Source organism: Eurosta solidaginis, chromosome 5 (genome assembly GCF_040869045.1).
Source record: "Eurosta solidaginis isolate ZX-2024a chromosome 5, ASM4086904v1, whole genome shotgun sequence".
NCBI lineage: Eukaryota > Metazoa > Arthropoda > Insecta > Diptera > Tephritidae > Eurosta > Eurosta solidaginis.
Window position 1 is genome coordinate 205,554,092 of NC_090323.1, and position 27,692 is coordinate 205,581,783.

General features: G+C 42.2%; 2 protein-coding genes and 1 pseudogene across 3 annotated transcripts in view; 2 read left to right on the forward strand and 1 right to left on the reverse strand.

Annotated features, from left to right (window-relative positions):
* Positions 1–15,116, reverse strand: part of LOC137254602 (cilia- and flagella-associated protein 52) — a 51,668-nt gene extending 36,552 nt beyond the window's left edge. Inside the window, exons 1-2 of the mRNA XM_067792395.1 lie at positions 15,064–15,116; positions 14,943–15,003 (exon numbers count right to left, since the gene is read on the reverse strand). The gene's annotated coding sequence lies outside the window, so the exon portion shown is untranslated. The remainder of the gene's footprint in view (positions 1–14,942; positions 15,004–15,063) is intronic.
* Positions 4,226–13,195, forward strand: LOC137254370 (craniofacial development protein 2-like; annotated as a pseudogene).
* Positions 15,117–21,207: 6,091 nt separating the features above from the next.
* Positions 21,208–27,692, forward strand: part of sgl (UDP-glucose 6-dehydrogenase sgl) — a 78,220-nt gene continuing 71,735 nt past the window's right edge. Inside the window, exon 1 of one of the 2 annotated variants that reach the window (XM_067787671.1) lies at positions 21,208–21,637. In XM_067787671.1, the coding sequence (XP_067643772.1) occupies positions 21,470–21,637 (168 nt within the window). In that variant the 5' untranslated portion in view covers positions 21,208–21,469. Of the gene's footprint in view, positions 21,638–23,387; positions 23,547–27,692 lie in introns of those variants that run through there. The other variant, XM_067787672.1, reaches the window with a different exon arrangement.

Genomic DNA, 27,692 nt, shown 5'->3' on the forward strand with positions numbered 1-27,692 from the left:
CGTCGGGGTCATTTCGGGGCTTTTACTCGACTAATACGGGATAATTTGCGGTCCGTTTCTATATCATTTCTGGATAGTTGTCCCGAACGGATCCCGCAGGGTCTTTTCGGAACTATTAGGAGATCATTTGAGGACCTTTCCGGAATAATTTCAGGATAGTTTTCGGGGTCCCATCAGGGTCATTTCGGGACTTTTTCGGCAACATTTAAGATTGGTTTTCAGGATTCGTCCTTGATCCCGTCAGGGTAATTTCTGGACTTTTCCGAGACTATTTCGGGATCATTTTGGGACCCTCCGAAGATCATTTCTGGATGGATTTCGGGATCTGTCCGGGATGCCGTCAGGGTCATTTCGGGACTATTAGGTGTTCATTTGAGGACCTTTCCGGCATCACTTCTGCATGGTTTTCGGTATCCGTTCAGGATCCCGTCGGAATAATTGCGGGACTTTTTTGGGATCATTTGGGTCCCTTCCGGCATCATTTCTGGATGGTTTTTGGGATTCATCAGGGATCCCGTCGGGGTCATTTCGGGACTTTTTCTCGACTAATAAGGGATTGCGGGCCCTTTCGGCATCATTTCTAGATAGTTGTCGGGATCCGTTCGGGATCCCGTCAGTGTCTTTTCGGAACTATTAGGAGATCATTTGAGGACCTTTCCGACATCATTTCTGGATAGTTTTCGGGATCCTTTCGGGGTCCCGTCAGGGTCATTTCGGGACTTTTTCGGGATCATTTAAGGGTGGCTTTCAGGATTCGTCCGGGAACCCGTCAGGGTAATTTCTGGACTTTTCCGATACTATTTCGGGATCATTTTGGGACCTTCCCAAGATCATTTCTGGATGGATTTCGGGATCAGTCCGGGATGCCGTTAGGGTCATTTTGGGACTATTAGGTGATCATTTGAGGACCTTTCCGGCATCACTTCTGGATGGTTTTCGGTATCCGTTCAGGATCCCGTCGGATTCATTGCGGAACTTTTTCGGGATGATTTGGGGTCCCTCCCAAGATCATTTCTGGATAGATTTCGGGATCTGTCCGGGATCCCGTCAGGATCATTTAGGGATGCGTTCGCGATCCCGTCAGGGTCCTTTCGGGACTTCTTCGGGACTATATCGGGATCATTTCTGGATGGTTTACGGGATCCGTCCAGGATCCCTTAAGGGTAATTTCGGGACTATTAGGTGATAATTTGAGGACCTTTCCGGCATCACTTCTGGATGATTTTCGGTATCCGTTCGGGATCCCGTCGGAATCATTGCGGGACTTTTTCGGAATCATTTGGGATCCCTTCCGGCATCATTTCTGGATGGTTTTCGGGATTTGTCCGGGATCACGTCGGGGTTATTTCGGGACCTTTTCGGGGCTAATACGGGATCATTTGGGGATCCTCTATGGGTCGTTTCGTGACTTTTTCTGTTTTATTTCGGGATCATTTGGGGACCCTTCCGGCATAATTTCTTGATGGTTTGCCGGATCCATCAGGGTCATTTCGGGACCATTTTGGGATCATTTGGGGACCCTTCCGAGATCATTTCTGGATCCGTCCAGGATGCCGTAGGAGCCATTTCGGAACTTTTTCTGGAGTATGTCGGGGCCATTTGGGGACTTTTTCGGGATCATTTGGGGGCTCTGCCGGCATCATTTCTGAATGGTTTTCGGGATCCGTCCGGGATCCCGTAGGGGTCATTTCGGGACTTTTTCTCGACCAATGCGGGATCATTTGGGGATCCTTTCGACATCATTTCTGGATAGTTTTCGGGATCCGTCCGGGATCCGGACGGGGTAATTTCGGGGCCCTTTCGGGATCATTTGGGGTACCTACCGGCATCATTTCTGGATGGTTTTCGGTATCCGTCCGGGATCTCATCGGAGTCATTTGGGGAACTTTTCGGGATCATTTGGAGGCTCTTCCGGCATCATTTCTGGATGGTTTTCGGGATCCGTCCGGGATCCCGTCGGGGTCATTTCGGAACTTTTTCGCGACTAATACGGGATCATTTGGGAACCCTTTTGGCATCATTTATGGATGGTTTACGGGATCCGTCCAGGGCCCCTTAAGGGTAATTTCGGGACTATTAGGTGATCATTTGAGGTCCTTTCCCGCATCACTTCTGGATGATTTTCGGTATCCGTTCGGGATCCCGTCGGAATCAATGCGGGCCTTTGTCGGAATCATTTGGGATCCCTTCCGGCATTATTTCTGGATGGTTTTCGGGATTTTTACGGGATCCCGTCGGGGTTATTTCGGGACCTTTTCGGGGCTAATACGGGATCATTTGGGGATCCTCTAGGGGTCGTTTCGTAACTTTTTCTGTATTATTTCGGGATCATTTTGGGACACTTTCGGCATAATTTCTTGATGGTTTGCCGGATCCATCAGGGTCATTTCGGGACCATTTTGGGATCATTTGGGGACCCTTCCGAGATCATTTCTGGATCCGTCCGGGATGCCGTAGGAGCCATTTCGGGATTTTTTGTTACTTTTCCGGGATAGTTTTTGCACCCTTCCGGGATCATTTCTGGATCTGTGCGGGATCCCATCTGGGTCATTTCCGAACTATTTCGGGATCATTTTGGGATCCTTCCGGAATCATTTCTGTATGGTTCTCGCGATCCGTCGTGGATCCCCTCGGAGCCATTTCGGAACTTTTTCTGGAGTATGTCGGGATAATTTAGGGACCCTTCCTGGATATTTTCTGGATGGTTTTTGAGATCCGCCCGGGAGCCCGTCAGGGTCATTTCGGAACCTTTTCGGGATCATTTTGGAACACCTTCAGGGATCATTTCTGTGTGGTTCTCTGGATACGTCTAGAATCGTGCCGTTGTCATTTCTGGTTTTTTTGGCATTTCTGGATGGTTTTCGGGATCCGTCCGCGATAGCGTGGGGGTCATTTCGTAGCTTTTTCTGGATAATTTCGGGATCATTTGGCATCCTATAAGGTTATCAGCTCATTAAGTTCTTTTTTTTTACTCAATTAAAAAAATAAAATGCATTAGACAGAAAATTTTAAACAGATAACTTGATAAGCAGGCTAACGCGAATAGCCCATATATTTAAACGTCTCCTTGCGGACGGGGCCGCGGGTAAAGGCTAGTTTACTCGTATGTTGTTCTGAATGAATGCGTAGATAAATTAAAGTTCGTAACTATATATGCATTGAATATAATATACATGTATGCATGTATACGCTTAAATATACATGTATATACAAATGCATATAAATATGTAAAAGATGGTAATTTTGATTTTGAGAATATGTTCATTTTAGTATGGGGGCCCGGATTTTCTCTCGGCGGCCCTGCCAGGATTCTTAGATATACACCAGTACAGGTATCAAAACAGACTAGACGAGGTTTGTTTTTGTTATGTTAACAGTTCAATTCAATTGGTGCAACCACTCACAAATTGTCATCAATCTCCTCTAACGGAAGTCCAAGGAAACTAGCACTTTCAACCGGGGTGGATCACAGGTAGGTTCTATGTTGTTGCTGTTGTTGTAGCGATAAGGTTTCTCCCCGAAAGCTTTGGGGAATGTTATCAATGTGATGGTCCTTTGCCGGATACATATCCTGTACGTTCCGGTAACACAGCACCATTAAGGTGCTAGCTCGACTCTCTCGGGAACGATTTATATGGCCACATTAAACCTTCTGACCATCCCTCCCTCCCCACCCCCAAGCTTCTCGCCAGAGCCTCGTCCTTTAGTAAAACAGAACTCGTCGCGGATAGGTGAGGTTGACAATTGGGTTTGGAGAAGCTATGTATTGCGCTGGCAACCTGAAAGGGCTGCGCTACACAAACCCCTTGAATCCGGTATTTTAGTCGCCCCTTACGACAGGCACCCGGAGGGTGGAGCCGTGTGTAGAAGTCCACGAAAGTGGGGAAAGCTTCTGACCGCCATTCACCTGGGAATGGCCAGAGCGATTCTTTTGCATGCGGTTCAAGCAGCTCACTACTGCCGGTCGCTTGCGGCCAAGTATCCTCTGGGTAGCCGCTAAACATCCGTTTAGCGGAGAGCTAATGTGAGAAGGCGACAACCTGGCTAGGCCACTCTGACATAATCGGTTTAAGGGCTACCCGGGGAGATCTTATCGGCAGCGTCTGTACACCTCTAGATGCGGCTGCAAGCGGCTATATAAACGTGCAAGTAATATTTTCGCCCCCGCTGAGCGGGTTGGGCGCTGGGCTTGGGACCCGCCACGTAAAACCATACTCCAATAAAATATACCAACAAGCCTCGGATAAATACACTCTCTATTGATGACGATCACGGCAAACGTTTGAAGGACAATGAACTGATGGCATGCACCTGGAACGTCCGCTCCCTGAATGGATTGGTGCAGATGCCCGGCTGGTTGATGTCCTCGTCAAAGCAAAATCTGACATCACCGCCATCCAAGAAATGCGTTGGACGAAGCAAGGAAGTAAGAAGATCAAACATTGTGACATCTATTGGTGGCCATACGAATAAGCGCAGTTTCAGCGTCGGATTCGTGGTGGGAGAGAGACTTTGCGCCAAGTTCTGGCGTTCACGCCTGTGGACGAGCTTCTCGCCGCTATCGGAATAAAAGCAAATTTGTTTAATATGTCATTCATCTGCGCTCATGCACCGACAGAGGAGAAAGACAATGAGGTGAAAGACACTTTTTATGAACAATTAGAACGCACATACGAGCGCTGCCCTCGTCATGATATAAAAGTCGTGCTTGGCGACTTTAACGCCAAGGTGGGCAAAGAAGGTGTTTTCGGCCCTACAGTAGGAAAGTTCAGCCTACACAATGAAACTTCTCCTAACGGACTGAGGCTGATTGATTTAACCGGTGCTCGAAACATGGTCATATCCAGCACGAGGTTAATGCATAAAAAGATACAAAAAGCTACATGGCTGTCTCCTGATCGAAATACTCGCAATCAGATCGATCACGTTGTGATAGACGGACGGCACGCCTCCAGTGTTTTAGATGTGCGCACGATCCGAGAACCTAACATCGACTCGCACCATTATCTCGTTGCAGCTAAAATACGCACCCACCTCAGCGCGGCTGAAGCCAAGGAACAAAAAGCGAGCGCAACAAGAAGAGTGTGTGAACGCTATCGTGAGTTGAAAAGAGAAACGAGACGCCTTTTCAGGAAGAAAAAAGCAGAAGCAGAAAGGCGTGATTGCGAGGAACTTGAGCTGCTAGCCACCAGGAATAACGCCCGAAAATTTTATCAAAAAATACGGCGACAGACGGAAGGTTTTAAGACCGGGGCAAATTCCTGTAGGAACGAAAACGGCGACCTTGTAACTGATGTCCAGAGAGTGCTTAGATTATGGAGGGAACACTTCTCTGCTCTCCTAATTCGAGGCAGCGATTCACCGAGCAGAGATGACGAACCCGATCCCGCAATCGATGATGATGGAATATATGTCCCCCGCCCGATTATGACGAAGTTAGAATAGCAATAACCAGATTGAAAAACAACAAGGCCGTGGGCGCTGATGGATTGCCTGCGGAGCTATTCAATTACGGCGGCGAGGATTTGGTAAGGCGCATGCAGCAGCTTCTTCGCAAAATATGGGAGGACGAGTGCATGCCCGACGATTGGAATCTAAGTGTTCTTTGCCCAGTCCATAAGAAGGGGTATACTGCAAAATGCACCAACTATCGTGGAATCAGCCTTCTTAATGTCGCATATAAGACCAGATTTTCACAATGCGCCAAATCTTGGAAAAAACCCCTGAAAAGAGAATCGACACACATCACTTCTTCGTTGACTTTAAAGCCGCCTTCGACAGCACGAAAAGGAGCTGCCTATATGCCGCTATGTCTGAATTTGGTTTCCCAGCAAAACTTATACGGCTGTGCAAAATGACGTTGAGCAACACCATCAGCCCAGTCAGAATTGGGAAGGACCTCCCCGAGCCGTTCGAAACTAAACGAGGTTTCAGACAGAGTGACCCCCTATCGTGCGATTTCTTTAATTTGATGCTGGAGAAAATTATACTAGCTGCAGAACTTAACCGCACTGGAACAATATTCTATAAAAGCGTGCAATTACTGGCATATGCTGATGACATTGATATCATCGGCCTAAACACCCGCGCTGTTAGTTCTGCTTACTCCAAACTGGAAAAAGAAGCGGTAAAGATGGGTTTGATGGTGAATGAGGACAAAACGAAGTACCTGCTGTCATCGAGCAAAGAGTCAGCGTATACGCGCCTTGGCAACCACGCAACTGTTGGCAGTCATAATTTCGAAATAGTAAAAGACTTCGTTTATTTGGGAACCAGCATCAACACTAGCAACGACATCAGCACTGAAATCCAGCGAAGAATCAATCTTGCCAATAAATGCTACTTTGGACTAGGTAGGCAATTGAAAAGTAAAGTCCTCTCTCCGCGAACGAAAATCATACTCTACAAGTCACTTATCGTACCCGTCCTGCTATATGGGGCAAAAGCATGGACCATGACAACAGCAGATGAAGCGGCTTTGGGAGTGTTCGAGAGAAAAGTTCTTCGAAAGATTTATGGACCTCTACGCGTTGGCGATGGCGAGTACCGAAGAAGATTTAATGATGAGCTGTACGAGCTATACGTAGACATCCACATAGTCCAGCGAATTAAAACGCAGCTGCTGCGCTGGCTAGGCCATGTTATGCGAATGCAAGATGATGCTCCGGCCAAGAAAGTGTTTCTATCGGAACAAACCTATGGAAGCAGAGGTAGAGGGCGGCCCCCACTACGTTGGAAGAACCAGGTGGAAAACGATTTAAACTCTCTTGGTGTGACCAATTGGCGCCGGTTGGCGGAGCGAAGGAGCGACTGGCGCGCCTTATTGGACGGCCATAACCGTTTAGACGGTTAAGCGCCAATTAAGTAAGTAAGTACTTACGACAGACATAGGGGGTCAGAATATAATCGCGGGAGGTTACCATCGGAGGCATTGGCTCCACATTGCAATTAAAGAGATGGTTGGTGTCATATAGGGACACATTTCAAGCAGGACATACATTATGTATTTCGGGGTTGATTCTGGATAGACAAGAGCTTAACATGTTAAACTATCCAGATCTAAGTTGAGCGAGACTGACACGCGTCTCCCTAGGAAAAAAACTTGCCGCGAGTATTTATCTTTAAGAAAGGGGTTCGGCGGGCAATCCGACGACTCTTTTTGGATATCACTGAGGACCATGTGTGTTTTTCTTCTACATACGGCTGAATTCTCAGGTGCCGTATTTCCTCATAATACTTGCGGAGATGATTTCTTAAGCCCCTAAGAGGTGGGGCCTCTTCGATCAGATGTCTGTTGAGATGCCCAGGTTTTCAGGTATTCAACAGAAACTGTTTGTTCAGCATTTCATTTTTCTATTTAATGGGGATTACTCTCGTCCCACTTTGTTTTGGCAGGCCTGTATTTTTCTCCTGTGAGTAACTTCAGGTTTAGCTAATATATCGGGGAAGCGGCCGGCCAGTTGCTTTGTAAGTGGTAGTGAGCGTCTCTTTGTCTTTACCCCTAGTGCTGCCGGCAAGAGATTTGAGGATTTCATTACGGCGCTGGATTTTATGTACAATTGCGGTTGCATGCTCGCCAAAATATCGATCTTGATCGAACATCACACCCAGTATTTTTGGGTGTAAGACAGTTGGTAGGGTAATTCCATCCATCGACGTGGATGTCCTATATGGTCACATTTGCCATGTCCATGATATGAATAACGGCGCCGATGATTTATTCGGTGACAATGTCAGGTTTCGCGAGGCGTAAAAACTGGATAGATAAGTGAGGTAGCTGTTTTATTTATTACATAGCTCATCGACGAATGGCCGGAATCCTGTAGCCATTATTGTGCAGTCATCGGCCTAGAATGCAATGGTAACTCCTTCTGGAGGCGAAGGCAGCTTCGATATATAGAAATGTAACAAAAGCGGGGATAGGACACCACCCTTTGGTACCCCTTTTTTAATTCGCCTGGGTATAGATGGTTCGTTCCTTATGATTGGCAAGACGCAAGCTTGCAGTGAAATAGGGAAGCAGAATGGCTTCAAGTGTCTTGGCTACTGGCGATGGGAGAGATATCGGATGATAAGATTCTCCTATGTTGGTTGGTTTCCCAGGCTTTAATAGCGGTACCACCCTGGCCATTTTCCATTTTTCGGAGATGCCGGAGGTGGACAAGGACAGGTTGAAGACATGCGCTAGATATTTAAATCCCTCTTTGCCGAGTTTTTAAGCATCCATATGGCTATGCCGTGCTGCTTTAGATGGTTTAGCATGAACGATGGCATCTTCAACCTTTTGGCGGTGATGGTAATTGGGGGCGAGTTGTTGTTTATACTTTTGTGCGCGTCTGTTATCCCGCCGTCTGGCTTTGTTAATCGTGGAATGCATTACATATTGTCGCCGAAGGTGTAGATATTTCTTCGTTGTCCTTATTCGGGTTCGATAGGGACTTTACGATAGACCATAGCTTACCTACACCGGCAGAGAGGTTACAATTCCTAAAGTTCCCCTCCCATTCAACCCGCTTGTGTTTATCCTCAAGCTGTCTGATGCATTGGTTTATGTCCCTTATGTTGGGGTTGTTGTTGCTGTTGTTGTTGTAGCAATGTTTCGCCCAACCTAATAGCTGCGACCGATCACAAATTGTCATCAATATCCTCCAACGGGAGTCCAAGGTAACTTGCTGTTTCGACAGGGGTGGACTATAGTGAAAGGGGTGTTAGAAGCGTTGGTTCCACATTACAATTAAAGAGATGGTTGGTGTCATGTGGGGACACATTGCAAGCGGGGCATACATTTTGTATGTCGCGGTTGATTCTGGATATGTAAGAGTTTAACCTGTTACAGTATCCAGAACGAAGTTGAGCCAGAGTGACTCGCGTTTCCCTAGGGAGTATGCGTTTCTCTTCCGCAAGTTTTGGGTACTGTTCCCCGAGAACTGAATTCACTGGGCAATTCCCGACATAAAGGTCCGACGCCTGTTTGTGGAGTTCACCAAAGACCTGCTTGTGTTTTTTTGCTTCATACGGCTGAGTTTTCAGGTGTCGTATTTCCTCAAAATGCTTACGGAGATGACTCCTTAAGTCCCTGGGCGGTGCTGCCTCATCAATCAGATGTCTGTTCGGATGCCCAGGTTTCTGGGTATTCAACAGGAACTGTTTGGTTAGCACCTCATTTCTCTCCCTGATGGGGAGTATTATCGCCTCATTATGTAGATGGTGTTCTGGGGACATAAGAAGACAGCCCGTGGTGGTTCTGAGCGCAGTATTTTGGCAGGCCTGTAGCTTCTTCCAGTGGGTAGTTTTTAGGCTTGGCGACCATATAGGGGACGCGTAGCACGCAAACTGCTGGCCGATTGCTTTGTATGTGGTAATGAGCGTTTCTTTGTCTTTCCCCAACTACTGCCAGCAAGGGATTTGAGGATTTTATTACGGCTCTGGATTTTCGGAACAATTGCGGCTGCGTGCTCGCCAAAATGTAGATCCTGATCAAACGTCACACCCAAGATTTTGGGGTGTAGGATAGTCGGTAGCGTAGTGCCATCGACGTGGATGTTCAAAATGGTCGACGTTTGGGACGTCCAAGTTGTAAATAGGGTCGCGGATGATTTAGTCGGTGATAATGCCAAGTTTCGCGAGGCGAAAAAACTGGAGAGATCAGGGAGGTAGCCGTTTATTCTGTTGCAAAGCTCATCGATCTTTGGGCCCGTACCTGTGGTCATTTGCAGTCATCGGCGTAAGAAACGATAGTAACTCCTTCTGGTGGCGAAGGTAGTTTTGATATGTAAAAATTTAACAAAAGTGGGGATAGGACACCACCATGAGGTACCCCTTGTTTAATTGTTCTTGGCTTTGATATTTCGTTTCTGAATTGCACCGATGCCTGCCGACCACCCATAAATTGCGGTCCACCTTTTAAGACATCGGGGAAGGGTAGACCCTTCCAAGTCTTGCAGTAACGTGCCATGGTTGACCGTATCAAAAGCTTTTGATAGGTCTAGCGCTACGAGTACTGTTCTATGGTGCGGCTTCTGATTTAAACCACAATTTATCTGGGTACTAATGGCATTTAGCGCGGTCGTGGTGCTATGGAGTTTTCTAAAGCCATGCTGATGACAGGCTAGCTGCAAATTTGCTTTGAAGTGCGGGAGCAAAATGGCTTCAAGCGTCTTGGCTACTGGCGATAGGAGAGATATCGGGCGATATGACTCTCCTGTGTTAGCTGGTTTCCCAGGCTTTAGTACCGGGACCACCTTGGCCATTTTCCATTTTTCGGGTACGACAAAGGTGGAATTAGACAGGTTGAAGACATGTGCTAAGTATTTGAAACCCTCTTTCCCTAGGCTTTTAAGAATCGGCATGGTTATGCCGTCTGGGCCCACTGCTTTGGATGGTTTAGCATGACCGATGGCATCCTCAACCTCTTTGGCGGTGATGGTAATTAGTGACGTGCTGAACTTATGTTTACGTGCGTGCCTGTTGGCCCTCCGTCTATTTTTCTCGTCCGTAGAATGCATTATGTATTGTCGCCAAAGGCGATGGAAACTCTGTCATTGTGCCTAGACGGATTCGATAGGGACTTTACAGTGGACCAAAGTTTACCTACACCGGCAGAGAGGTTACAGCCGCTTAGGTGCTCCTCCCATTTCGCCCCCTTATGTTCATCCACAAGCAATCTGATGCGTTAGTTTATATCCCTTATTTGGGGGTCGCCGGGATCGAGCTGCCTTATAAGGTCACGTCCTCTCGCTAAGCTTGCGGCCTCTGACGGGAAGTGGGGCCGAATTTCGGGAATTCTACCGGCGGGAATGAAACGAGCCGAGGCGGATTCAATGACCTTGCGGAAAGCACGCTCGCCTTGGCGGGCATCAGTTGAGATAGGGAGGGCAGCAAAGCGGTTGTCTGTAAAGGATTTGTATTCGTCCCATTTTCCTTTTTTAAAGTTAATGAAAGTGCGTTTTTCTGCGACGATGAAGTCGGCGGGACGCTCGAGCGAATTAAGTATAGGCAGGTGGTCGGATGCCAGTTGACGCAGTTTACGAGTTACGAGTTCTGCGCTCACGATTGAAATATCCGGCAAACTTTGACAGCTTCCTACCATACGTGTGGGGGTGTCTCCGTTTATAGTGCAGAACGTCGTTTCTTCTATTTGATCCACTAACATCTCACCCCTACTGTCCACCCGCAAGTTTGAATGCCATAGATCGTGATGGGCATTGAAATAGCCTAAGATAATGCTATTGTTTCCAGTCAGTACGCCGCTGATATCAGGGCGGTATCCACTGTGGCAACAGGTGACAGGAGGGATGTAGATGTTGATGATTTCTAGATTTGCATCGCTCGACCGGACAGATAATCCTTGACGTTCTAAGACACTGTCCCTGCGGTCAATGTCGGGATCAAATATATGATATTGCACAGTGTGGTGTATGATAAACGCCTCCATTTCCGCTCTCGCGGTCTTTTCTGTGGACATTATATCCAGAACAGGTCTGCAATGCAGATCTTGCTGTGAGTTTAGTCTCTTGAATCGCAGCAATGCGATGTTGTGCCGCTTCATGAAGTCGACTATCTCCGTGATCTTCCCAGTTAATCCATTACAGTTTAACTGAAGAATTCTGAAGTGCATAGGGGGAGACGTCGTCACTCTGGGAGTAAGTGACGGGTGACTACGCCTGGGTTGTTGAAGGCCAGAACGCGATTGTTGTTGAGGCCCTGGGACTAGACGTCCTTGGGTAGGCATTGGGGTACCCGGTGTATTTGGGTATGCGGCTTGGCAACATGGCGCAATGAAACCCGTCGGGGGGTTGCCGTCGCGGAGACCAGACCATCTTGGAAAGTGGCACCGTCCATGGCAGGAGGTGCATTGGGCGGATGTCGCAAACGTATCTGTTTCCCTGACCTACACAATTGCTGCCGGAAAAGAGGGGGAACTTGGGGGTGGGGAGGGAGGGATGGCCTGAAGGTTTAATGTGGCCATATAAATCGTTCCCGAGATGGTCGGGCCAGCACCTTAATGGTGCTGTGTTACCGGAGCGTATCGGATCTGTATCCGACAAAGGACCATCACATCGATAACACTCCCCAAAGCCTTCGGGGAGTAACTAATCGCTACAACAACAACAACAACAGGGGGGAAGAAGACGGGGCAGGGGCTGATGCTCGGCATTGCTCCCGACTCTACTACGGAGATTGTAGGTATGAGTGGGAGCAGCCGTGTGAGTTGGTGGCGCCGTGGGGCGCGAGCAACAGCGGGGGGGCGCTAAGGCGCAGACTACGGGACGTCCTGGGACGTGAACAGCAAGGAGCCACAAAAGATTTATAGAAGTTATGTGGACGTCTGGTTTTGGGGTCTAGCCCAGAACAACCTGTCCGATGCAACCATCCCTTACACGAGACACACTGACAAGAGTATGACCGTCCTAAAAAGATTCATTTCCGGCAGATGCAGCAAAACCATTTCTCAGGACCGCGGTCAGGAGACGGACCTGGATTGGGTTCGATACCTTCCCGGAGCAAGAGAATATGGAGCAGTCCCGCTGCAAGGAGCTGCTGGGAGGATGACAATTTGTGGGAGGGACGCAACAAATTAAATGGGGTTACACTGAAATGGCAGTCCTTGGTCGGGAAAAATCCCGAGTCGCTCCGGTACATAGAACCGACGGCCTTGGGAAGCGTTGGAGTCGCAGGGTCGTGCTGTGTTTTAAGGTCGCATTCCCTCGCTAGAGTTGTGGACTCCTCTGGAAAGTGCGTCAGATTCTTCCAGCGGGCCGACGCGTTGAAATGACCTTGGGGAAAGCACGCTCCTCTTGACGGGCATCAGATGGTATTTGGAGGGCAGCAAAGCGTTTGTACATGTTTTGTAGTCTTCCCACTTTTCTTTTTTGATGTTGAAAAGTACGTTTTTCAGAAATGATAAATTCGACCTTTCGAGGAGTATGGGTAGGTGGTGGTCGGAAGCCAATGTTACCATCGGCTGCCAGTTGACGCAGTTTGCAACTACTGCGCTCACGATGGAAGGCCTGCCGAACTGTGGCAGCTTCTTACCATACGTGTGGGGCGTCCGAGTTTATCGTGCAGAGCGCCAACATCTCATCCCTGCTTTCCACCTATAGATCAGAATGCCACTGATCGTGGTGGGCTTTGGCCTAAAACAATGCGATTTTCTACAACGAGTAGTACGCCAATGACAAGGCAAAATCCGTGAAATACCTTGATAACTATATCGGCATATCTCATGCAATTTTTTTTAATTTCGAATAGGTGGCAACCCTACTCAAAAATGTCCCTATTGTAATGCGGAGTGAAATTCCTTTTCGTTTGAGACCCATATCGGCATATCTTATGCAATTTTTTTTCGAATAGGTGGCAACCCTACTCAAAAATATCACTATTGTAATGCGGAGTGAAATACCTTTCGTTTGATACCGGCATATCTCATGCAATTTATTTAGAAAGTCTTAGAAGGTGACACATTCAGCCCAATTCTAAACGAAAATTCCGTGCGAGTTTTTTCCCTTCTCCCATTCCTCGTATTCTAAATAAAAATTCCTTGTGAGTTTTTTCACTTCTCCCTTTCCTCCTATTCTAAACAATGTTCGAAAAAGCGGAAACCGGTTATGGAGAAAAGTAGATATTATGATCGTGAGGGAGAAGGAGATTTCTCTGCCATTTCATAGGAGTTTTTTCACTAGTTAAATTAAAGGGGATGCATCAAAATAGTTAAAGGAAATTGGTTATTTTAAGAAAGAAGACTTATTTGTACAAATTTGTGCTAAAATATGTATTTACATTCTACCACAATAATACAACAATTACAACCACAATATTCTTTATTTTAAGTCGAAAAGTATATCATAAGCAACGGTAGAGCTCTTGGTATACATATTTGATGCAGCCATCCAGAAATTGCGCAAGGATTTTTTAATAAGGCTTAAATAGATTTTGGCATATGACGAAGGACGAATTCAACTCAACTTGGCCTCCAGAAAATTGCTTTGCTGAATGAAAGCAGGCAACTCCGGCAGATTTGTGTTATGCGGCCGTCTTCTTCTTATGTTCCGCTGTTGATGTTGCTGTGGCACCAATTCATTACTGTTGTTGTTGTTGTTGTAGCGATTAGTTACTCCCCGAAGGTTTTGGGGAGTGTTATCGATGTGATGGTCCTTTGTCGGATACAGATCCGATACGCTCCGGTAACACAGCACCATTAAGGTGCTGGCCCGACCATCTCGGGAACGATTTATATGGCCACATTAAACCTTCAGGCCATCCCTCCCTCCACACCCCCAAGTTCCATGAGGAGCTTGGGGTCGCCAGAGCCTCGTCTGTTAGTGAAACGGGATTCGCCGCTCGAAGGTGAGGTTGACAATTGGGTTGGAGAAGCTATATATTGCGCTACACAACCCCTTGAATCCCCCAATTCATTACTCATTTCAGTGAATACCACATGAAATGCTATAAATACTGTGCATTGTTTATATTTTATTTCTTAATTTCCAACAAATTTGCAACAATAATTAAACTTTTCAATTTTTTAAACAAAAGAAGAAATGTGCAACGAAATTTCAATTGACAAAACAGCTGACTTCGGAAATTCGAAATTCCTATTCCCCAATTATTGTTCTCCCTAGGAGAACGGAATTGGAGGAATTTTTCCGCGGGAATAAAAAAATCCGCGAGAACAAAATTCCGCGAGAATATTTAGAATTGGTCTGATTATCTTTGTGCCAAATTTCATTTAAATCGGTTGAGCCGTTACCGAGATCGTTCGGCTATACAAACATACGAATAACAAGAATTGCTCGTTTAAAGTTATAAGATAAGATATCATTTTAATATGAATACATCTAAACATTGTACTTTTTATATATCTTATATTTAAGGAGTCTTAGAATTAAACTTAAACAAAGTATTCAACTATAACCTACAACAATAAAACTACATTAACTTACTCAGCAAGTAAAATTGAACGGCAACATGCGCCTCTTAGTTCCACAGTTCGCCATTATACGCCTATGAAAGTCAAATTATTCGATTATAAATAGGTGATTCCCAAAAAACTTTCAATCATACCTTTTCTAGGGAAGTATGTACTTGCTCGCCAGGAGTGCGTCGCTGGATGGTGATTTGTTCGCGAATAAGTTCCACTTTTAAAGAATGTAATTGTCTTTCGTTCTGCATTTTTAAAGCATGCAATTCCCTTTGGTTATATTCAAGCGTTCTTTGATGTTGAATTTGAGCCCGTAGAAGTTCAATTTGGAGCAAATGAATCTCGTTAGAATTGGGTTTCTCCTGCTTTAAGGTTTTATTAGAAAAATACAAAATTTTTATTATTGATTTCGAATGCAGCTTCGGTAAACTGTTCAAAGCCCTATTACAGAAACTTTTATATGAGAATTCAAATCTGACTCTCAGAATTATAATTGAAATACCTTGTCCTAAAATTTATTTAAACATGTAAAGAAGGCTAAGTTCGGATGTAACCGAACATTACATACTCAGCTGAGAGCTTTGGAGACAAAATAAGGGAAAATCACCATATAGGAAAATGAACCTAGGGTAACCCTGGAATGTGTTTGTATGACATGGGTATCAAATGAAAGGTGTTAATGAGTATTTTAAAAGGGAGTGGGCCATAGTTCTATAGGTGGACGCCATTTCGGCATATCGCCATAAAGGTGGACCAGGGGTGACTCTAGAATGCGTTTGCACGATATGGGCGTCAAATTAAAAGTATTGATGAGGGTTTTAAAAGGGAGCGGCCTTTAGTTGTATATATGAAGGCGTTTTCGAGATATCGACCAAAATGTGGACCAGGGTGCCCCAGAACATCATCCGTCGGGTATCGCTAATTTATTTATATGGGGTAAAGTATATCAACCGTTCCACTTAAAAAGCTTCATCGTTTCGATTTGATTGAAATTTGGTGAAATTGCTGTGCTATATAGTAGTGTTAATTTCACTTAAGTTCGCTCCTAAATTTTGGATGGCTACGGAGATATAAGCGTCTGAATTCTCAATTTTTTTTTGTGGAAGCCTCTTTTCTATAAATCATAAGTCGTGTAAATGGCTTTCTAAGAAGAAATGAGTAAAACAGTTTCTAAAGTATTTTTTCCACTATTTTTGAATATAAATATAAAAAATTTTTTAGTAAAAATTTTATTAAAAAATTTTTTTTTTCATTTTTTTCAAAGAGGGGCATTTTTCATATTTTTATTTTTAAATAAAAGCTTGATATATTTCCTTTAAAATGATACTTTTTTTTGTTGGCACGCGAAAATTTCATTAATACAATAATTTTTAAAATGTCTTTAAATTCAGTTCTTGAAGATTTTTCTATATCGGTATACCACACACCCGGACTTGGAATGGCGTAGCCCAGGGTTATTTTTTATAAGCGCGGCCGAAGGCCGCCAACGCAGAAAGGTGTTCTGCGCAAAAATACTATGGATCCCACCCCCGGTTTCGGAGGTACCCGCGGGTCTTTTTCGGTTTTTCGTTATCTTTTGAACGAGTTAAAATTTTTATTTTCCGCCTTCAGATTATTAATACTGATGTCAAGACGCGTCGTTTGATACCTCTCTCGATATTTTTGGACGCGTATTAGCAGTCGACCCCTCAGCTAGACTATTACCGAAAATTTTTGTGCACAAGTCTTCGAACATAGCGTATATTTTCTATTTTCGATGAAAAATCAACTTTCGAAGCCAACTTTCATAAGCCACCCTAATTTCTGCGTAACATATTTACCTTTTGTATTTGCTCATGCATTCGCTCTAACGTAGTCCTATGTATTAATATAGGATCTTCTTCTATCTCTGCTTCCTGCACGCTCTCAAAGTTCATATCATCACTATTAACGCTGGACGTATCACTCATAGCTGGATTCCGTTCTGCCTTTCTTGCCGCCAATTTCATACGCACCCACTGTTGACGAATTCGGCGGGGATCTCTCATATATCCTTTTGCCAACATTTTTAATTTTATCTCATTCCACGCATCCCTTTTCTTTTTGATTGTAACGCTATCATTTGCTTTGTCTTCAATGATGGCGATGTGCGAATCGATACATTTCCGCAAGTAGGCCTTTTCACGGGCAGTCCAATTATTCTCCCGCATTCTTTTTTTTGTCTGGAAATTACAAATTATTGCACATTATAACAGCATACATATTTTCATACTTGACATACTGTCTGTTCCTTTACTTCGTCTTCTATAGAAGGGTTCACATTGTCAAACAATGTGCTATCGCCCTCGACACTGGATGTTTTGGATATGTAGCAGTCATTTATGTTACTATCAGTCATGTACCCATTTCTTTCAGCTGATTTGCCTTTAAAGCTTCGTGATAGTCTAGCTGCCAATTTCATTCTTCTCCATCCTTGGCGCAATTTGTAGACATCTCTATCGTATCCGGCAGCCAGCATAGCCGTTTGAACTTTCTCCCACGCTCTAGCTTTTCGTGCTACAGTTGCAGAATCGTTGTGTTTGTGTTCAATGGCTTCAATGTAAGGTTTAATGCATTCTCGTAAGCAGTCCTTTTCCTCTGCTGTCCAGTTAACTTCGCGGACTCGTTTGAACTCCTATAAATGTATATTCTATACACTCATGTCTTAAATAATACATATCGTTAGTTTTTTATACTTTCCGCTCCTGCATTATTCAAAATTGAATATACAAAAAAATTGATCTAAACAATTAAGTGATGTTTTTACTATCGAAGATCGATATTTTGGCGATGTTTTGATAACAAGCCAACGTCACAAATCACACAAGGTTAGGTGATTTGTGAGCCAACGTAATCTGCGCTTTCAGCGAACAGTTCTATGCTTTGGCAAAGATAATAGATAATCTACGTGCTTACATATGTTGCAAGGCGAATTCTGTACCCAGTAGTGGTATTCACTAACTTTTTTAACGACATTTGCCATCGCTTTATTTGCGAATTGATACCTATAACGATTTTGTTATTCAGCAACTATTTTGTATCGATATTCGTAAATCGACGATCAGCTGTGTTGTTAAATAAACGGCAAGTAATTTGGCTGCGTTAAAAATCACGATATTAATATTTCTGGTATATTTAGTTAAAAAAGAAAATCGGAACTGTAATTAAATACTTTCAAACATGAAAAGCTGCTTTGTTTATAAATCAAATACTTGGCGTACGTTTTATAACAAAATGAAGAATTACTAAATCCATCGCCAGTGGTTCATAGAGAAGTAGATGACCCATTCCACTTGAATGCAACGGAGTTTGTAAAGCTGTACCGACTAACCCTAGACTTGGCTCATGATATTATTTCTAAACTTGATGATCAATTAAGGGGTACAAGAATAACTGTGATATCAACAGAGAAAAAAAAATTAATACCGGATTTACTTACCATTTGTTAAAATATGTAAAAACTTTTAAAAGCAGTTAGTATGCGGAATTTATTTATTTTTTTTTGGCACTCCTTTTGTGCTTTTCGCATTCTTTAGGTTCGTTAAGCTGTGCTACCACCTTTCTACTATTAAAACGAAATTTAAATGTAATTTATTTCGATTCGTTTCAACTAAGCTAGTGAATAGCACAATCGATAAGGCAAGCGACAAAATCGTTAATTAAAATCTCGACAAATCGCATCGTTATAAGTTAGTGAATTCCGCTACAGGTGTTGTTATCCCAACAGCTGATTGCTGCCTCTTGAGTATTTTCCATACAGCGCCTTGTACTTTAAAAGTACGCGCAGTTTACGCTGCACGACACGTAGCAGCAGCGGCGCCTCACAGAGCGACATATTTTGGCAATTCACATTAAGCGGCAATCGAGCGACACATTGCGGCAAAAGTTTGTGTTTATTTTTGTTTGCAAAATGGACGACACAGTTTTTGAAGCTGTAATTATTTCATTTTTGTGCGAAGAAGAGGAAAGGAAAAGAAAAAGGTCGTGGCTATGGGTCCAAGACATCTCATCCTCAAGATATGAGGAAGGAGAGTTCCACACTCTTTTGTCCAGATTGAAAAAAGATGGTGCAAAATTCTTTGCATGTATACTTATGAGGCAATTCACACCTAGCGGCAGCAGCACTGCGCCACACTTCCCAACGCGGATTTTTTGCCTAGTTGATCAAATCTGCCGCGCTGTGCCGGGTCGCGCAGTGCTGCTGACGCTAGGTGTGAATTGCCTCATAAGAATACATGCAAATAATATTTTGTAGTGCAGTGCAGTGCTGCGTAGTGCAGCCTAATGTGGCCTTACCTTAATATGTCAGTTAATCGAAATCAATTAAAATTTTTCTTTTGACTTGACATTAGTCATCATTCGGTGGCAAAAGCCTGAGCCCAATAAATAATTTTGCATGTAAATGCAACAACAACGATTGAAGCCAGATAAATCCAGATAGAAGACTGGTTCAATTTGTCAGCCAGGTAATTTGTCAATTACTTGCCTTTCGTTTGGCAACGCTGCCTTTAATAAACCTAATTTTTCAAAAATAGATGTCGCGCCTTAGCCTTTCGCCGTATGAGTTAAATGAAAAACAGCGGCGCCATCTGCCTATCACATTTCACGTGTGCGAAAATATCACAACATCTGCTTTTCAAGCTCTCAATGATACAGAGCATTCCCGTGAGAATTTAGCGTGAGCCGGAGCTGTAAAACTCACTGGATGACAGCAATTCCACACAAACATCTCTAATGGCCATATTACGGAAATCTTAGGGAAATTGAAGTTAAATTTTTAAACAGACATAAACTGTTATAATTTTGGAATATATAGCATCTAGGACACCTTAATTGCAGTAATTGAAAGAAAATGTTTGCTTATACGCCAATTACACGGCTCAAGTATCCTTGTGCCAATTACCAATTTGCACAAGGATTTGCCCGGTGTGTGCACTGGTTGCGCGATTTGCGCAGAGAACTGCGCAAAAATCAAAACGATTTTGATATGATATGTCTGAAAATATTGCACATGGTTTTTTCTTCGTGTGTGGTGAATGTTATACAGTTTACCTGTGGTTTCTGATAACATAACATCAGTAATTATTGCTTAAAAATGTTAATATCGAAGGCGTAAGGACCATCTCTAGCTTGTAACAGGAATTCACATAAATTCAATAATACATAATAATTTTGCATACAATTAGAACACATGTTTCATTTGTTACGCTAGTTGAAAAATGAATATTGCGCAGTGCTGCAATGAGTTGAGCTGGTCTTGCAACTAAAAAATATATATTATTAATGCAATGGAAAATAAACGCTTCTGGTGCGAGTTTTTCGACTTATACTGTAAATTACCAGCACTGTGGAAAATAAATAATGTTTTTTTTTTATAAAATTAGTGCCTTTTTTTATACAATTAAAACACATCTTTCATTAAAAATGAATATTGCGCAGTGTTTTTGAGCCGTGTATGTCAAAATTTTCATTTGTACAAATTCCGTCGTTTTATATTTGCGCATGGTTTTTGTGGCATGTATGGGCCGTCTTATACTCAAGTATTTAATTATATTTTCTAAATTTAACTCTAATATTGATGCAACGATTGATTCAATGCAACTCTGGTCATCCTACTGTTCTTCATTCCACTCCATTCAAGTGCCTATTTTCACGGCCTGCGAGTGCCTTCCACTCTATTCGCAACATAATCTCGAATTAAGCTGCCAAACTATATAGTAAACAATGATGGGGAGTTTAATGGAAGCAACAACCGTTTTCTCTTCATTTTACATTTTCTCCAGTTAGCACATGTGTAAACGCTACCCAAAACACAATTAAAATTCTATTACGTTATTGAATTGCAGCCCTGCGTGTTTAATAAGCAAAGTAAACAAAGACCGCTGCTGTCAAAGTAAAATTTTTGACGAGATACGAAACCATTGTTTACTATATAGTTTGGCAGCTTAACTAGAGGTTATGTTGCGAATAGAGTGGAAGGCAGTGGACTAGGCAGTCGAATGTCATATAATGAAGGAATGGTGTTCGGAGTTTTTTCAAAGTTAAATAAAAAAAATGATAAAAGCTTTAATATAAATAAAACTATTGTTTTAATAACAACAAAAATGCCATATATATTCTGTATACTTAAATTTATAAGGATTATCTCACTTTAAAATTTGAATTAAATAATCTAAAGTTTTGTTTTGAAACTGAGTCGAGAACTGTGCGTGTGAATGTGCGAATTTTCACCGATCAGCTGTTAGTTGCGCTACTTGGTAAAATTTACAATGTACGAAACGCTGGCAAAATGTAAAAATAAAAACTCGATAAATAAAAAATGTTCATGAATAATTGTTTTATTCTGTGACGAGTTGAGTTATTGAACTCCTTTGACACGCGCCTAATTGTAAACGGCCAGTGTATTAAATTAAGATCGATTTCGTAATAAATTTAGCAACAAAACAAAAACAACCTAAAGTTATAAGTGAATTTATATTCTTTAATTTAAGTTAAGAAAAATTTAACACAGTGCGAAGTAGAATAATCATAATGGATACATTATCAGTGATGAAAGTGTGTTGCATCGGTGCTGGATACGTTGGTGGCCCAACATGTGCGGTGATGGCGCTCAAGTGTCCCGATATACAGGTGACAGTGGTAGATAGAAGTTCGGAACGTATAGCACAATGGAATTCAGATAAATTACCAATTTATGAGGTAAGTCCATATGTACATACATACATAGTTATGAATGTAGAAATTTATTACAAACAAATTCAGAACTGCTTTCCTAGGAAAAAGTTCTGAGTGGGAGGGGGTTACGGAAAACTTTAAAACCAGTTGTTGATGCGCTTCACTTAATTAATTTTTATATATGTACCTTAACAGAAGCTTAACTTTACGACACGTTTATAGCATAAAGTTTGTATGCACAATTGGGGGCTGGAGAAGTTTATGCCCAGCAAGGTCAATGTCATTTGCCATACATACATACACATTTTGTATAAATTTGTGACATGTATGACATGGTTTGAAAACCGCCATGCAATTACAGCTAAAATGAAAAATTCGTTACGTGGAAGTTTTATGTATGGCTGTTTTCAGCATTGTAGTAGTTCAATTCAATTTTTATCGCCTTTTAATGACTTGTTGTGTTGGCTTAGTCATTTTTGTTGAAAAAAATGCATGGTTCGTTATCTTAATAAAACCATTCATGTCTTCCGGTGACATGCATTTTCAAATGAATGGGATTTGCAACGCTAACAAATAAAACAAAATTTATCAAAACACGTAGGAACAGGAAAGTGATTGCGTTGTGCTTAGAACGTCGCTCGCAACAAAAACTTGCCCTTAGCACCATTTGTTATTTCCATCGAAGACTATCACAGTACACTTTTCAGATGCTAGTTCTTGTGCTTATCGGATTTTTTTACATTCCGACGACATATATATTGAAGCTAAGTTAACTTAAGTCTAGTAGGTCCGGTACGTCCTTTCCAGCCTTCCAATAAGCTGAGTCCTGGACTAGTCCTTTAAAACGCCAGTTTCTGTGCTGATTGGATTATTATTCATTTAGTCAGCATAAATATTGACATTACTAATATCGATAAAATCACATAATTTGACAAAAGCTCAGAAAGATGCTCATGTCAATTGCTGTATATAACATCTACACAGATAAGGAATCTTGAATCTATGCGTATGAGCCCAAAACAAAACAGCAATCCTCTGTATGGGTCTTCCAAGATAAGCCATATCCGACAAAAGTGATTCGTGCTCAAAGCACTTCGAACCACATGATCGCCTCTATCTTCGAAATAACTGAACATGTGGCTACCGTGCCATTAGAGCAACGAAGAACAGTGAATTCCGAACGGTACACAACCATTTGTTTGCCAGTAGTGCTTGGTAAAATTCGGAAGAAGAAGCGGCAACGAAGGATCATTCTTCATCATGACAGTGCCATGATCGGCTAAAACAACCATCTATTTGACTGGCCAAAACGTCGAATTAATTAGTCACCCTCCGTACAGCCCCGTTCCGGCGCTAAATTACTTCCTTTTATTTCCGCAAATTAAGAATAAATTGCGTGGCCAACGTTTTTGGCGCCTGAAGAAGCCGTTGATGCATTCAAAAACCATGTTTTGGAGTTACCACAATCGGAGTGGAAAAAGTGCTACGAAAATTAGTTTGAACGCATGCAAAAGTGTATTGATTATCCTATAGAATACTTCGAAAAACAATAAAGCCATTTTCGATAATAAATTACTGTCTTTTCATTATTAAGCTCAAAATATAAATAGCAACCCTCGTAATTAACTGTAAGTATACAATTTTAGAACTAAAAAGCCGGAAGAATTAATAAAGAAATAAATTATTTCTGACCGAAGACTAACACATTTTGTTCGTTTGTTGCTAGCAGCATTTCAGTTTTATTTCTCACGCGAACAATGAAACGTATTAGTCTTCCATGAGATCGACGGAATAATGCACTCGCAATAATCTCATCACCTTTTTTGACCAGGGGTCTAAAAGTCGACAAAAGTGGCATTTAATGGGAGGTATTTAGAGACGTTGATCGACACTTCACAATTGTGGTAAAACACTTCCAATAATGACGAAAAAGGTAACGAGAGATAGGTATCAATAATACGAAAGCGAGTATAAGATTTTATATCTGTAAAAATATATTCTCAAAAACAGTTTGTAATTTGCATGAGTTCCCATGTAGGTCTTGTATTCGTACACTCTTATAACTGCCGCTGCAGGCAGGTATATTGTGCAGATCGTCATACTCTTCGAAAGAATTTCAACCATAAATGGCTTACCAGCAGAGATCTTAGCGGTATACTTATTGAATGATATCTGTCATCAGCGTTTCCATTCAAGTACATACTAGTGACCTATGTAGTAACCTAAATTTTGTCAAAATACGTTGTTGTTGCGATCAAGACATTTCCAGAAGGTTTAGGTGAGTGTTATCAATGTTGATGGTCCTTTTGCCCGATATATTTAGAACCGATAGATTCCGGTCAGAAGCACCATGAAGGTGCAAGCCCTACCATCTCGGAAACGATTTAATAAGACGTCACGACCTTTTGAGTACCAAACACGTATTTAATATTTGTTTTAAATTTTAATCCAACTCCCTTGAACAGTTAACTTTTATGTCTTCTTTCTTATTACTGTATGTCAGGATCAGGTAAGCATGCATGGACAAACATAAGGATAGTCCATAATACAGTGGTGCTGTGCGGCAAGAGATATTGACATGCAACTCGATCGAGCGGGGATCTTCGGCCCCCGAACCAAAATATCCCTACCACTCGGAAAATATCCGAGCATCTTCCAAACCGAAGCCGGTATGCAGATATAAATTTACAGCGGGGATATACCAACGAGAAAATCGCCATACTCAGCGACAGGCTGCGCTCAAGGCATTGTCTTCAGTTGAGATTAAATCATCAACAGTCCTTGAGTGCGTAGAGAGGTTAAACAGTCTAGGAGTTAATAACACCACCCGTCTAACATGGGTACCTGGACACAGAGGAGTAGATGGTAACGAGCGAGCGGAGGAGCTTGTCAGGTTGGCAGCGGCCGAAAAGCCAATAGGATCCGAGCCTATGGTGCCAATAGGGTCACATGCATTAAGGAAGGAGTTTAAACAAAAGGAGGCGTGCCTCAGGGAACAACATTGGCGCGAAAGTCCAGGACTTCGGCAGGCAAAGGCACTAATAGGAGGGTACAACTCAAAGCGATATAAGGCTATGATTAACCTCCCAAAAAGTAGCCTTAGGATTTTAACAGGTTTACTCACAGATCACTGTAGGCTAAAGAGCCATATGAATAAATTGGGCATATCGTCTAGTAGCCTCTGTCGATTCTGTGATGTAGAAGATGAGTCTACAGAACACATCCTGAAGGAATGTGATGCAGTCGCGAGACGAAAACTTAGGGTCCTAGGATCATCGAAATTAGAAAATAGTCACATACACGCTCTGAAGCCGAGAACCATTCTGGATTTTCTCAGAGAACTCGGCTTGGATGAGGTGTTGTAAACAGAATGAAGGCACAATAGACCAATACGTCGCATTGCTTAACTTCACAATATCTATCTATTTAATAGTTGCATTCATTTTATTGCAAAACTAAAGGACAATTCCAGACACTACCACCGTACAACATAACCTTTGACTCATCCGTTCACAAAATGTCCCTTCATTTACGGTATGCACACTACATGGTCGTCTAAAATTTCGACAGCAGACATAGTGGCATGTGACTGTTGTCGTCATCAGGAACTGTAAAGCAATCATTGACACCTATTAATGAACCCTATTCTGTGTTTGCATTCGCTGTTAAAGAACTTAGAAAAATAAAATCATCACCTAACCCAGTAGGTGGCTAAAAAATACCAGCGGTTCCAAGTAAGGGAGTCTAAGTTTGGACGCAACCATATACATATTATTTATACACAAACCTGTGAGGTCCTATCGTACAGCAAAAGTGGGCTTTGTTCATTGAGCCCATTTTTATTAGACCTTTCTATTGGGATGAGGAAAATATGTGTACAAAATACGTTAATTCTCTTTTGAGCTACGTTATTTATTTATTTATTATTACGGCTGTTTGGGCCTAAAACTTAAACTAATAAATACAATTCATTATTACAATCTCTTAGTTCTATTGAATATGTTGTCGGAATGCCTTGTGATTCCGATCAGCATATTTACTAACGTGACAAACGGACGAGACTGGGAGCCACTCTTTTAAGGGAGGTTGGAAAAAGACGCGTTTCCAATCCTCCCGTGCTCCCAGCATAGCAACAAAATTTGGAACATATATTATTCATTCAAATTGGTATTTTAAGCTGCCGGAATATAACTATTAGTCTCCGATCAATACAGTTAAACATGTATTTGGATGTTGGAAATAACGTGTATCCAATGACCCCTCAACTTTGTTTAGTAATGAAGCTGTCGGAATGCATGAAGATTCCGATCAGCATAGTTCAACATTTAATGGGAGGTTGAAAAGGACGTGCTTCCAATCCTCCCTGTTCCAGCTTTTGTTTGGTCTTATTTTCGTTACACATCATATAATTTTACTGTTATACCAGCAACCCGCACCTTGTTTACACACAGGTTGCAATGTTTAAAAATGGTAATTTTTTGTTGCGTTTTGAACTAATGGTTCAATTAAATAATATAAATCCATTTAGATATTTGCTGTTGATAGCATCGTAGCACAGAGGTTCGTGTCTCCGCTATTAAGCACAACTCGTTTTGCCGCTAATTGCCGCTAGATGGATCCAACTCTCCTTTGCGCACCTAGGCAAGAGAGTTACAAACAAGCGTCATACAAGCGAATCTAATATAAGCGTGTTAATAAGGATAATGGGAATCTGTTCTCAAATAATTGCATTGTAATCGGTCCTTGATACGTATGCAAAGTTTCAAATTAATCAGACTTCTAGAAACCGGTGAAAATTAAGCTCAAAGATTCCGTTACATACATACATGGATACATAGATAGATACAGGCCAAGCTAATAAAAGCGTGTTAAAAATAAAGATAATTCATATCCTTTTCTTTCTTTTCCCTTTCTCTTTTCCTTTTTCCTTTCCTTTCCTTTCCCTTCCTTTCCCTTCCTTTCCCTTCCTTTCCTTTTCTTTCCTTCTTTCCCATCCTTAATTTCTTTTGATTTCTTTTCCTATCCTTTAATTTCTCCCCCCTTGTCCTCTTTTCTCCTAACCTTTTCTTTCGTTTGCTTAAATTTACTTTCATTTCCTGTCCTTTCGTTCGGTGCCCGGTCCTGTCTTCTACTTTCCTTCCCCCCCCCCCCCCCCCCCCCCTTAATTTCCACTCCTTTTATTTCCTTCCCTTGCCTTTCCTCTCCTTTCCTTTCCTTTCCTTTCCTTTCCTTTCCTTTCCTTTCTTTTCCTTTCCACTTCTTTCCTTTCCCTTCCTTTCCTATTCTTCTTTTACTTCCTTCCTCTCTTTTCATTTCCTTTCCTATTTTTTCTTCTCCTTTCTTGTCCTCTTTTCTTCTATCCTTTCCTTTTCTTTCGTTTCCTTTCCTTTTCTTTCATTTCTAGTCCTTTCGTTCGCTGTCCGGTCTTGCCTTCTCCCTTCCTTTCCTCACCTGTAATTTCCTCTCCTTTTATTTCCTTTCCTTTCCATTCCATTCCTCTCCTATACTTCCTTTTCTTCTTTTATTTGTCATTTCGAAAAATTATACTAAATAATATAGAAAATCGCACTGGATGGTATTTACCTTTGTAATAATTTTAATAATAATTTTAATTTTAAATAAAATAACATAAATTATTAGCACAGTTTAAGCAACTTACGTATAAATTTTAATAAGAAAATTCGTGAAAACTAACTGTTCTCTCTAAAATAACTCCTTTAGGGCTGCCATAAAAACACATTAAAAATGGATACTCATTTAATTTATCTTTACGATCAGCATACAAATTAGCATAAAAAATATATTGAAGAATAAAATCTCCTTAGTGCACAAATATTAGCATATATGTTCATTAGGCCGGGTCGATTTGTGGGGAGGCAAAAAAATCGCCCATTGCTCTGTGAAAATCATATTCTAGGGAACAAAATAAGAAACTTTGCCGAAGGAACCATACCTCTAAAACGAATTCTGATGTCCCCCAATTTGGGTCAAACTTTTGGGTAGGGGCAAATTTTGAAGAATCCCACTTTGACCCATTTAGAGTGCTCCAATCGAGTCCAAATGTATGACCGACCCCCAC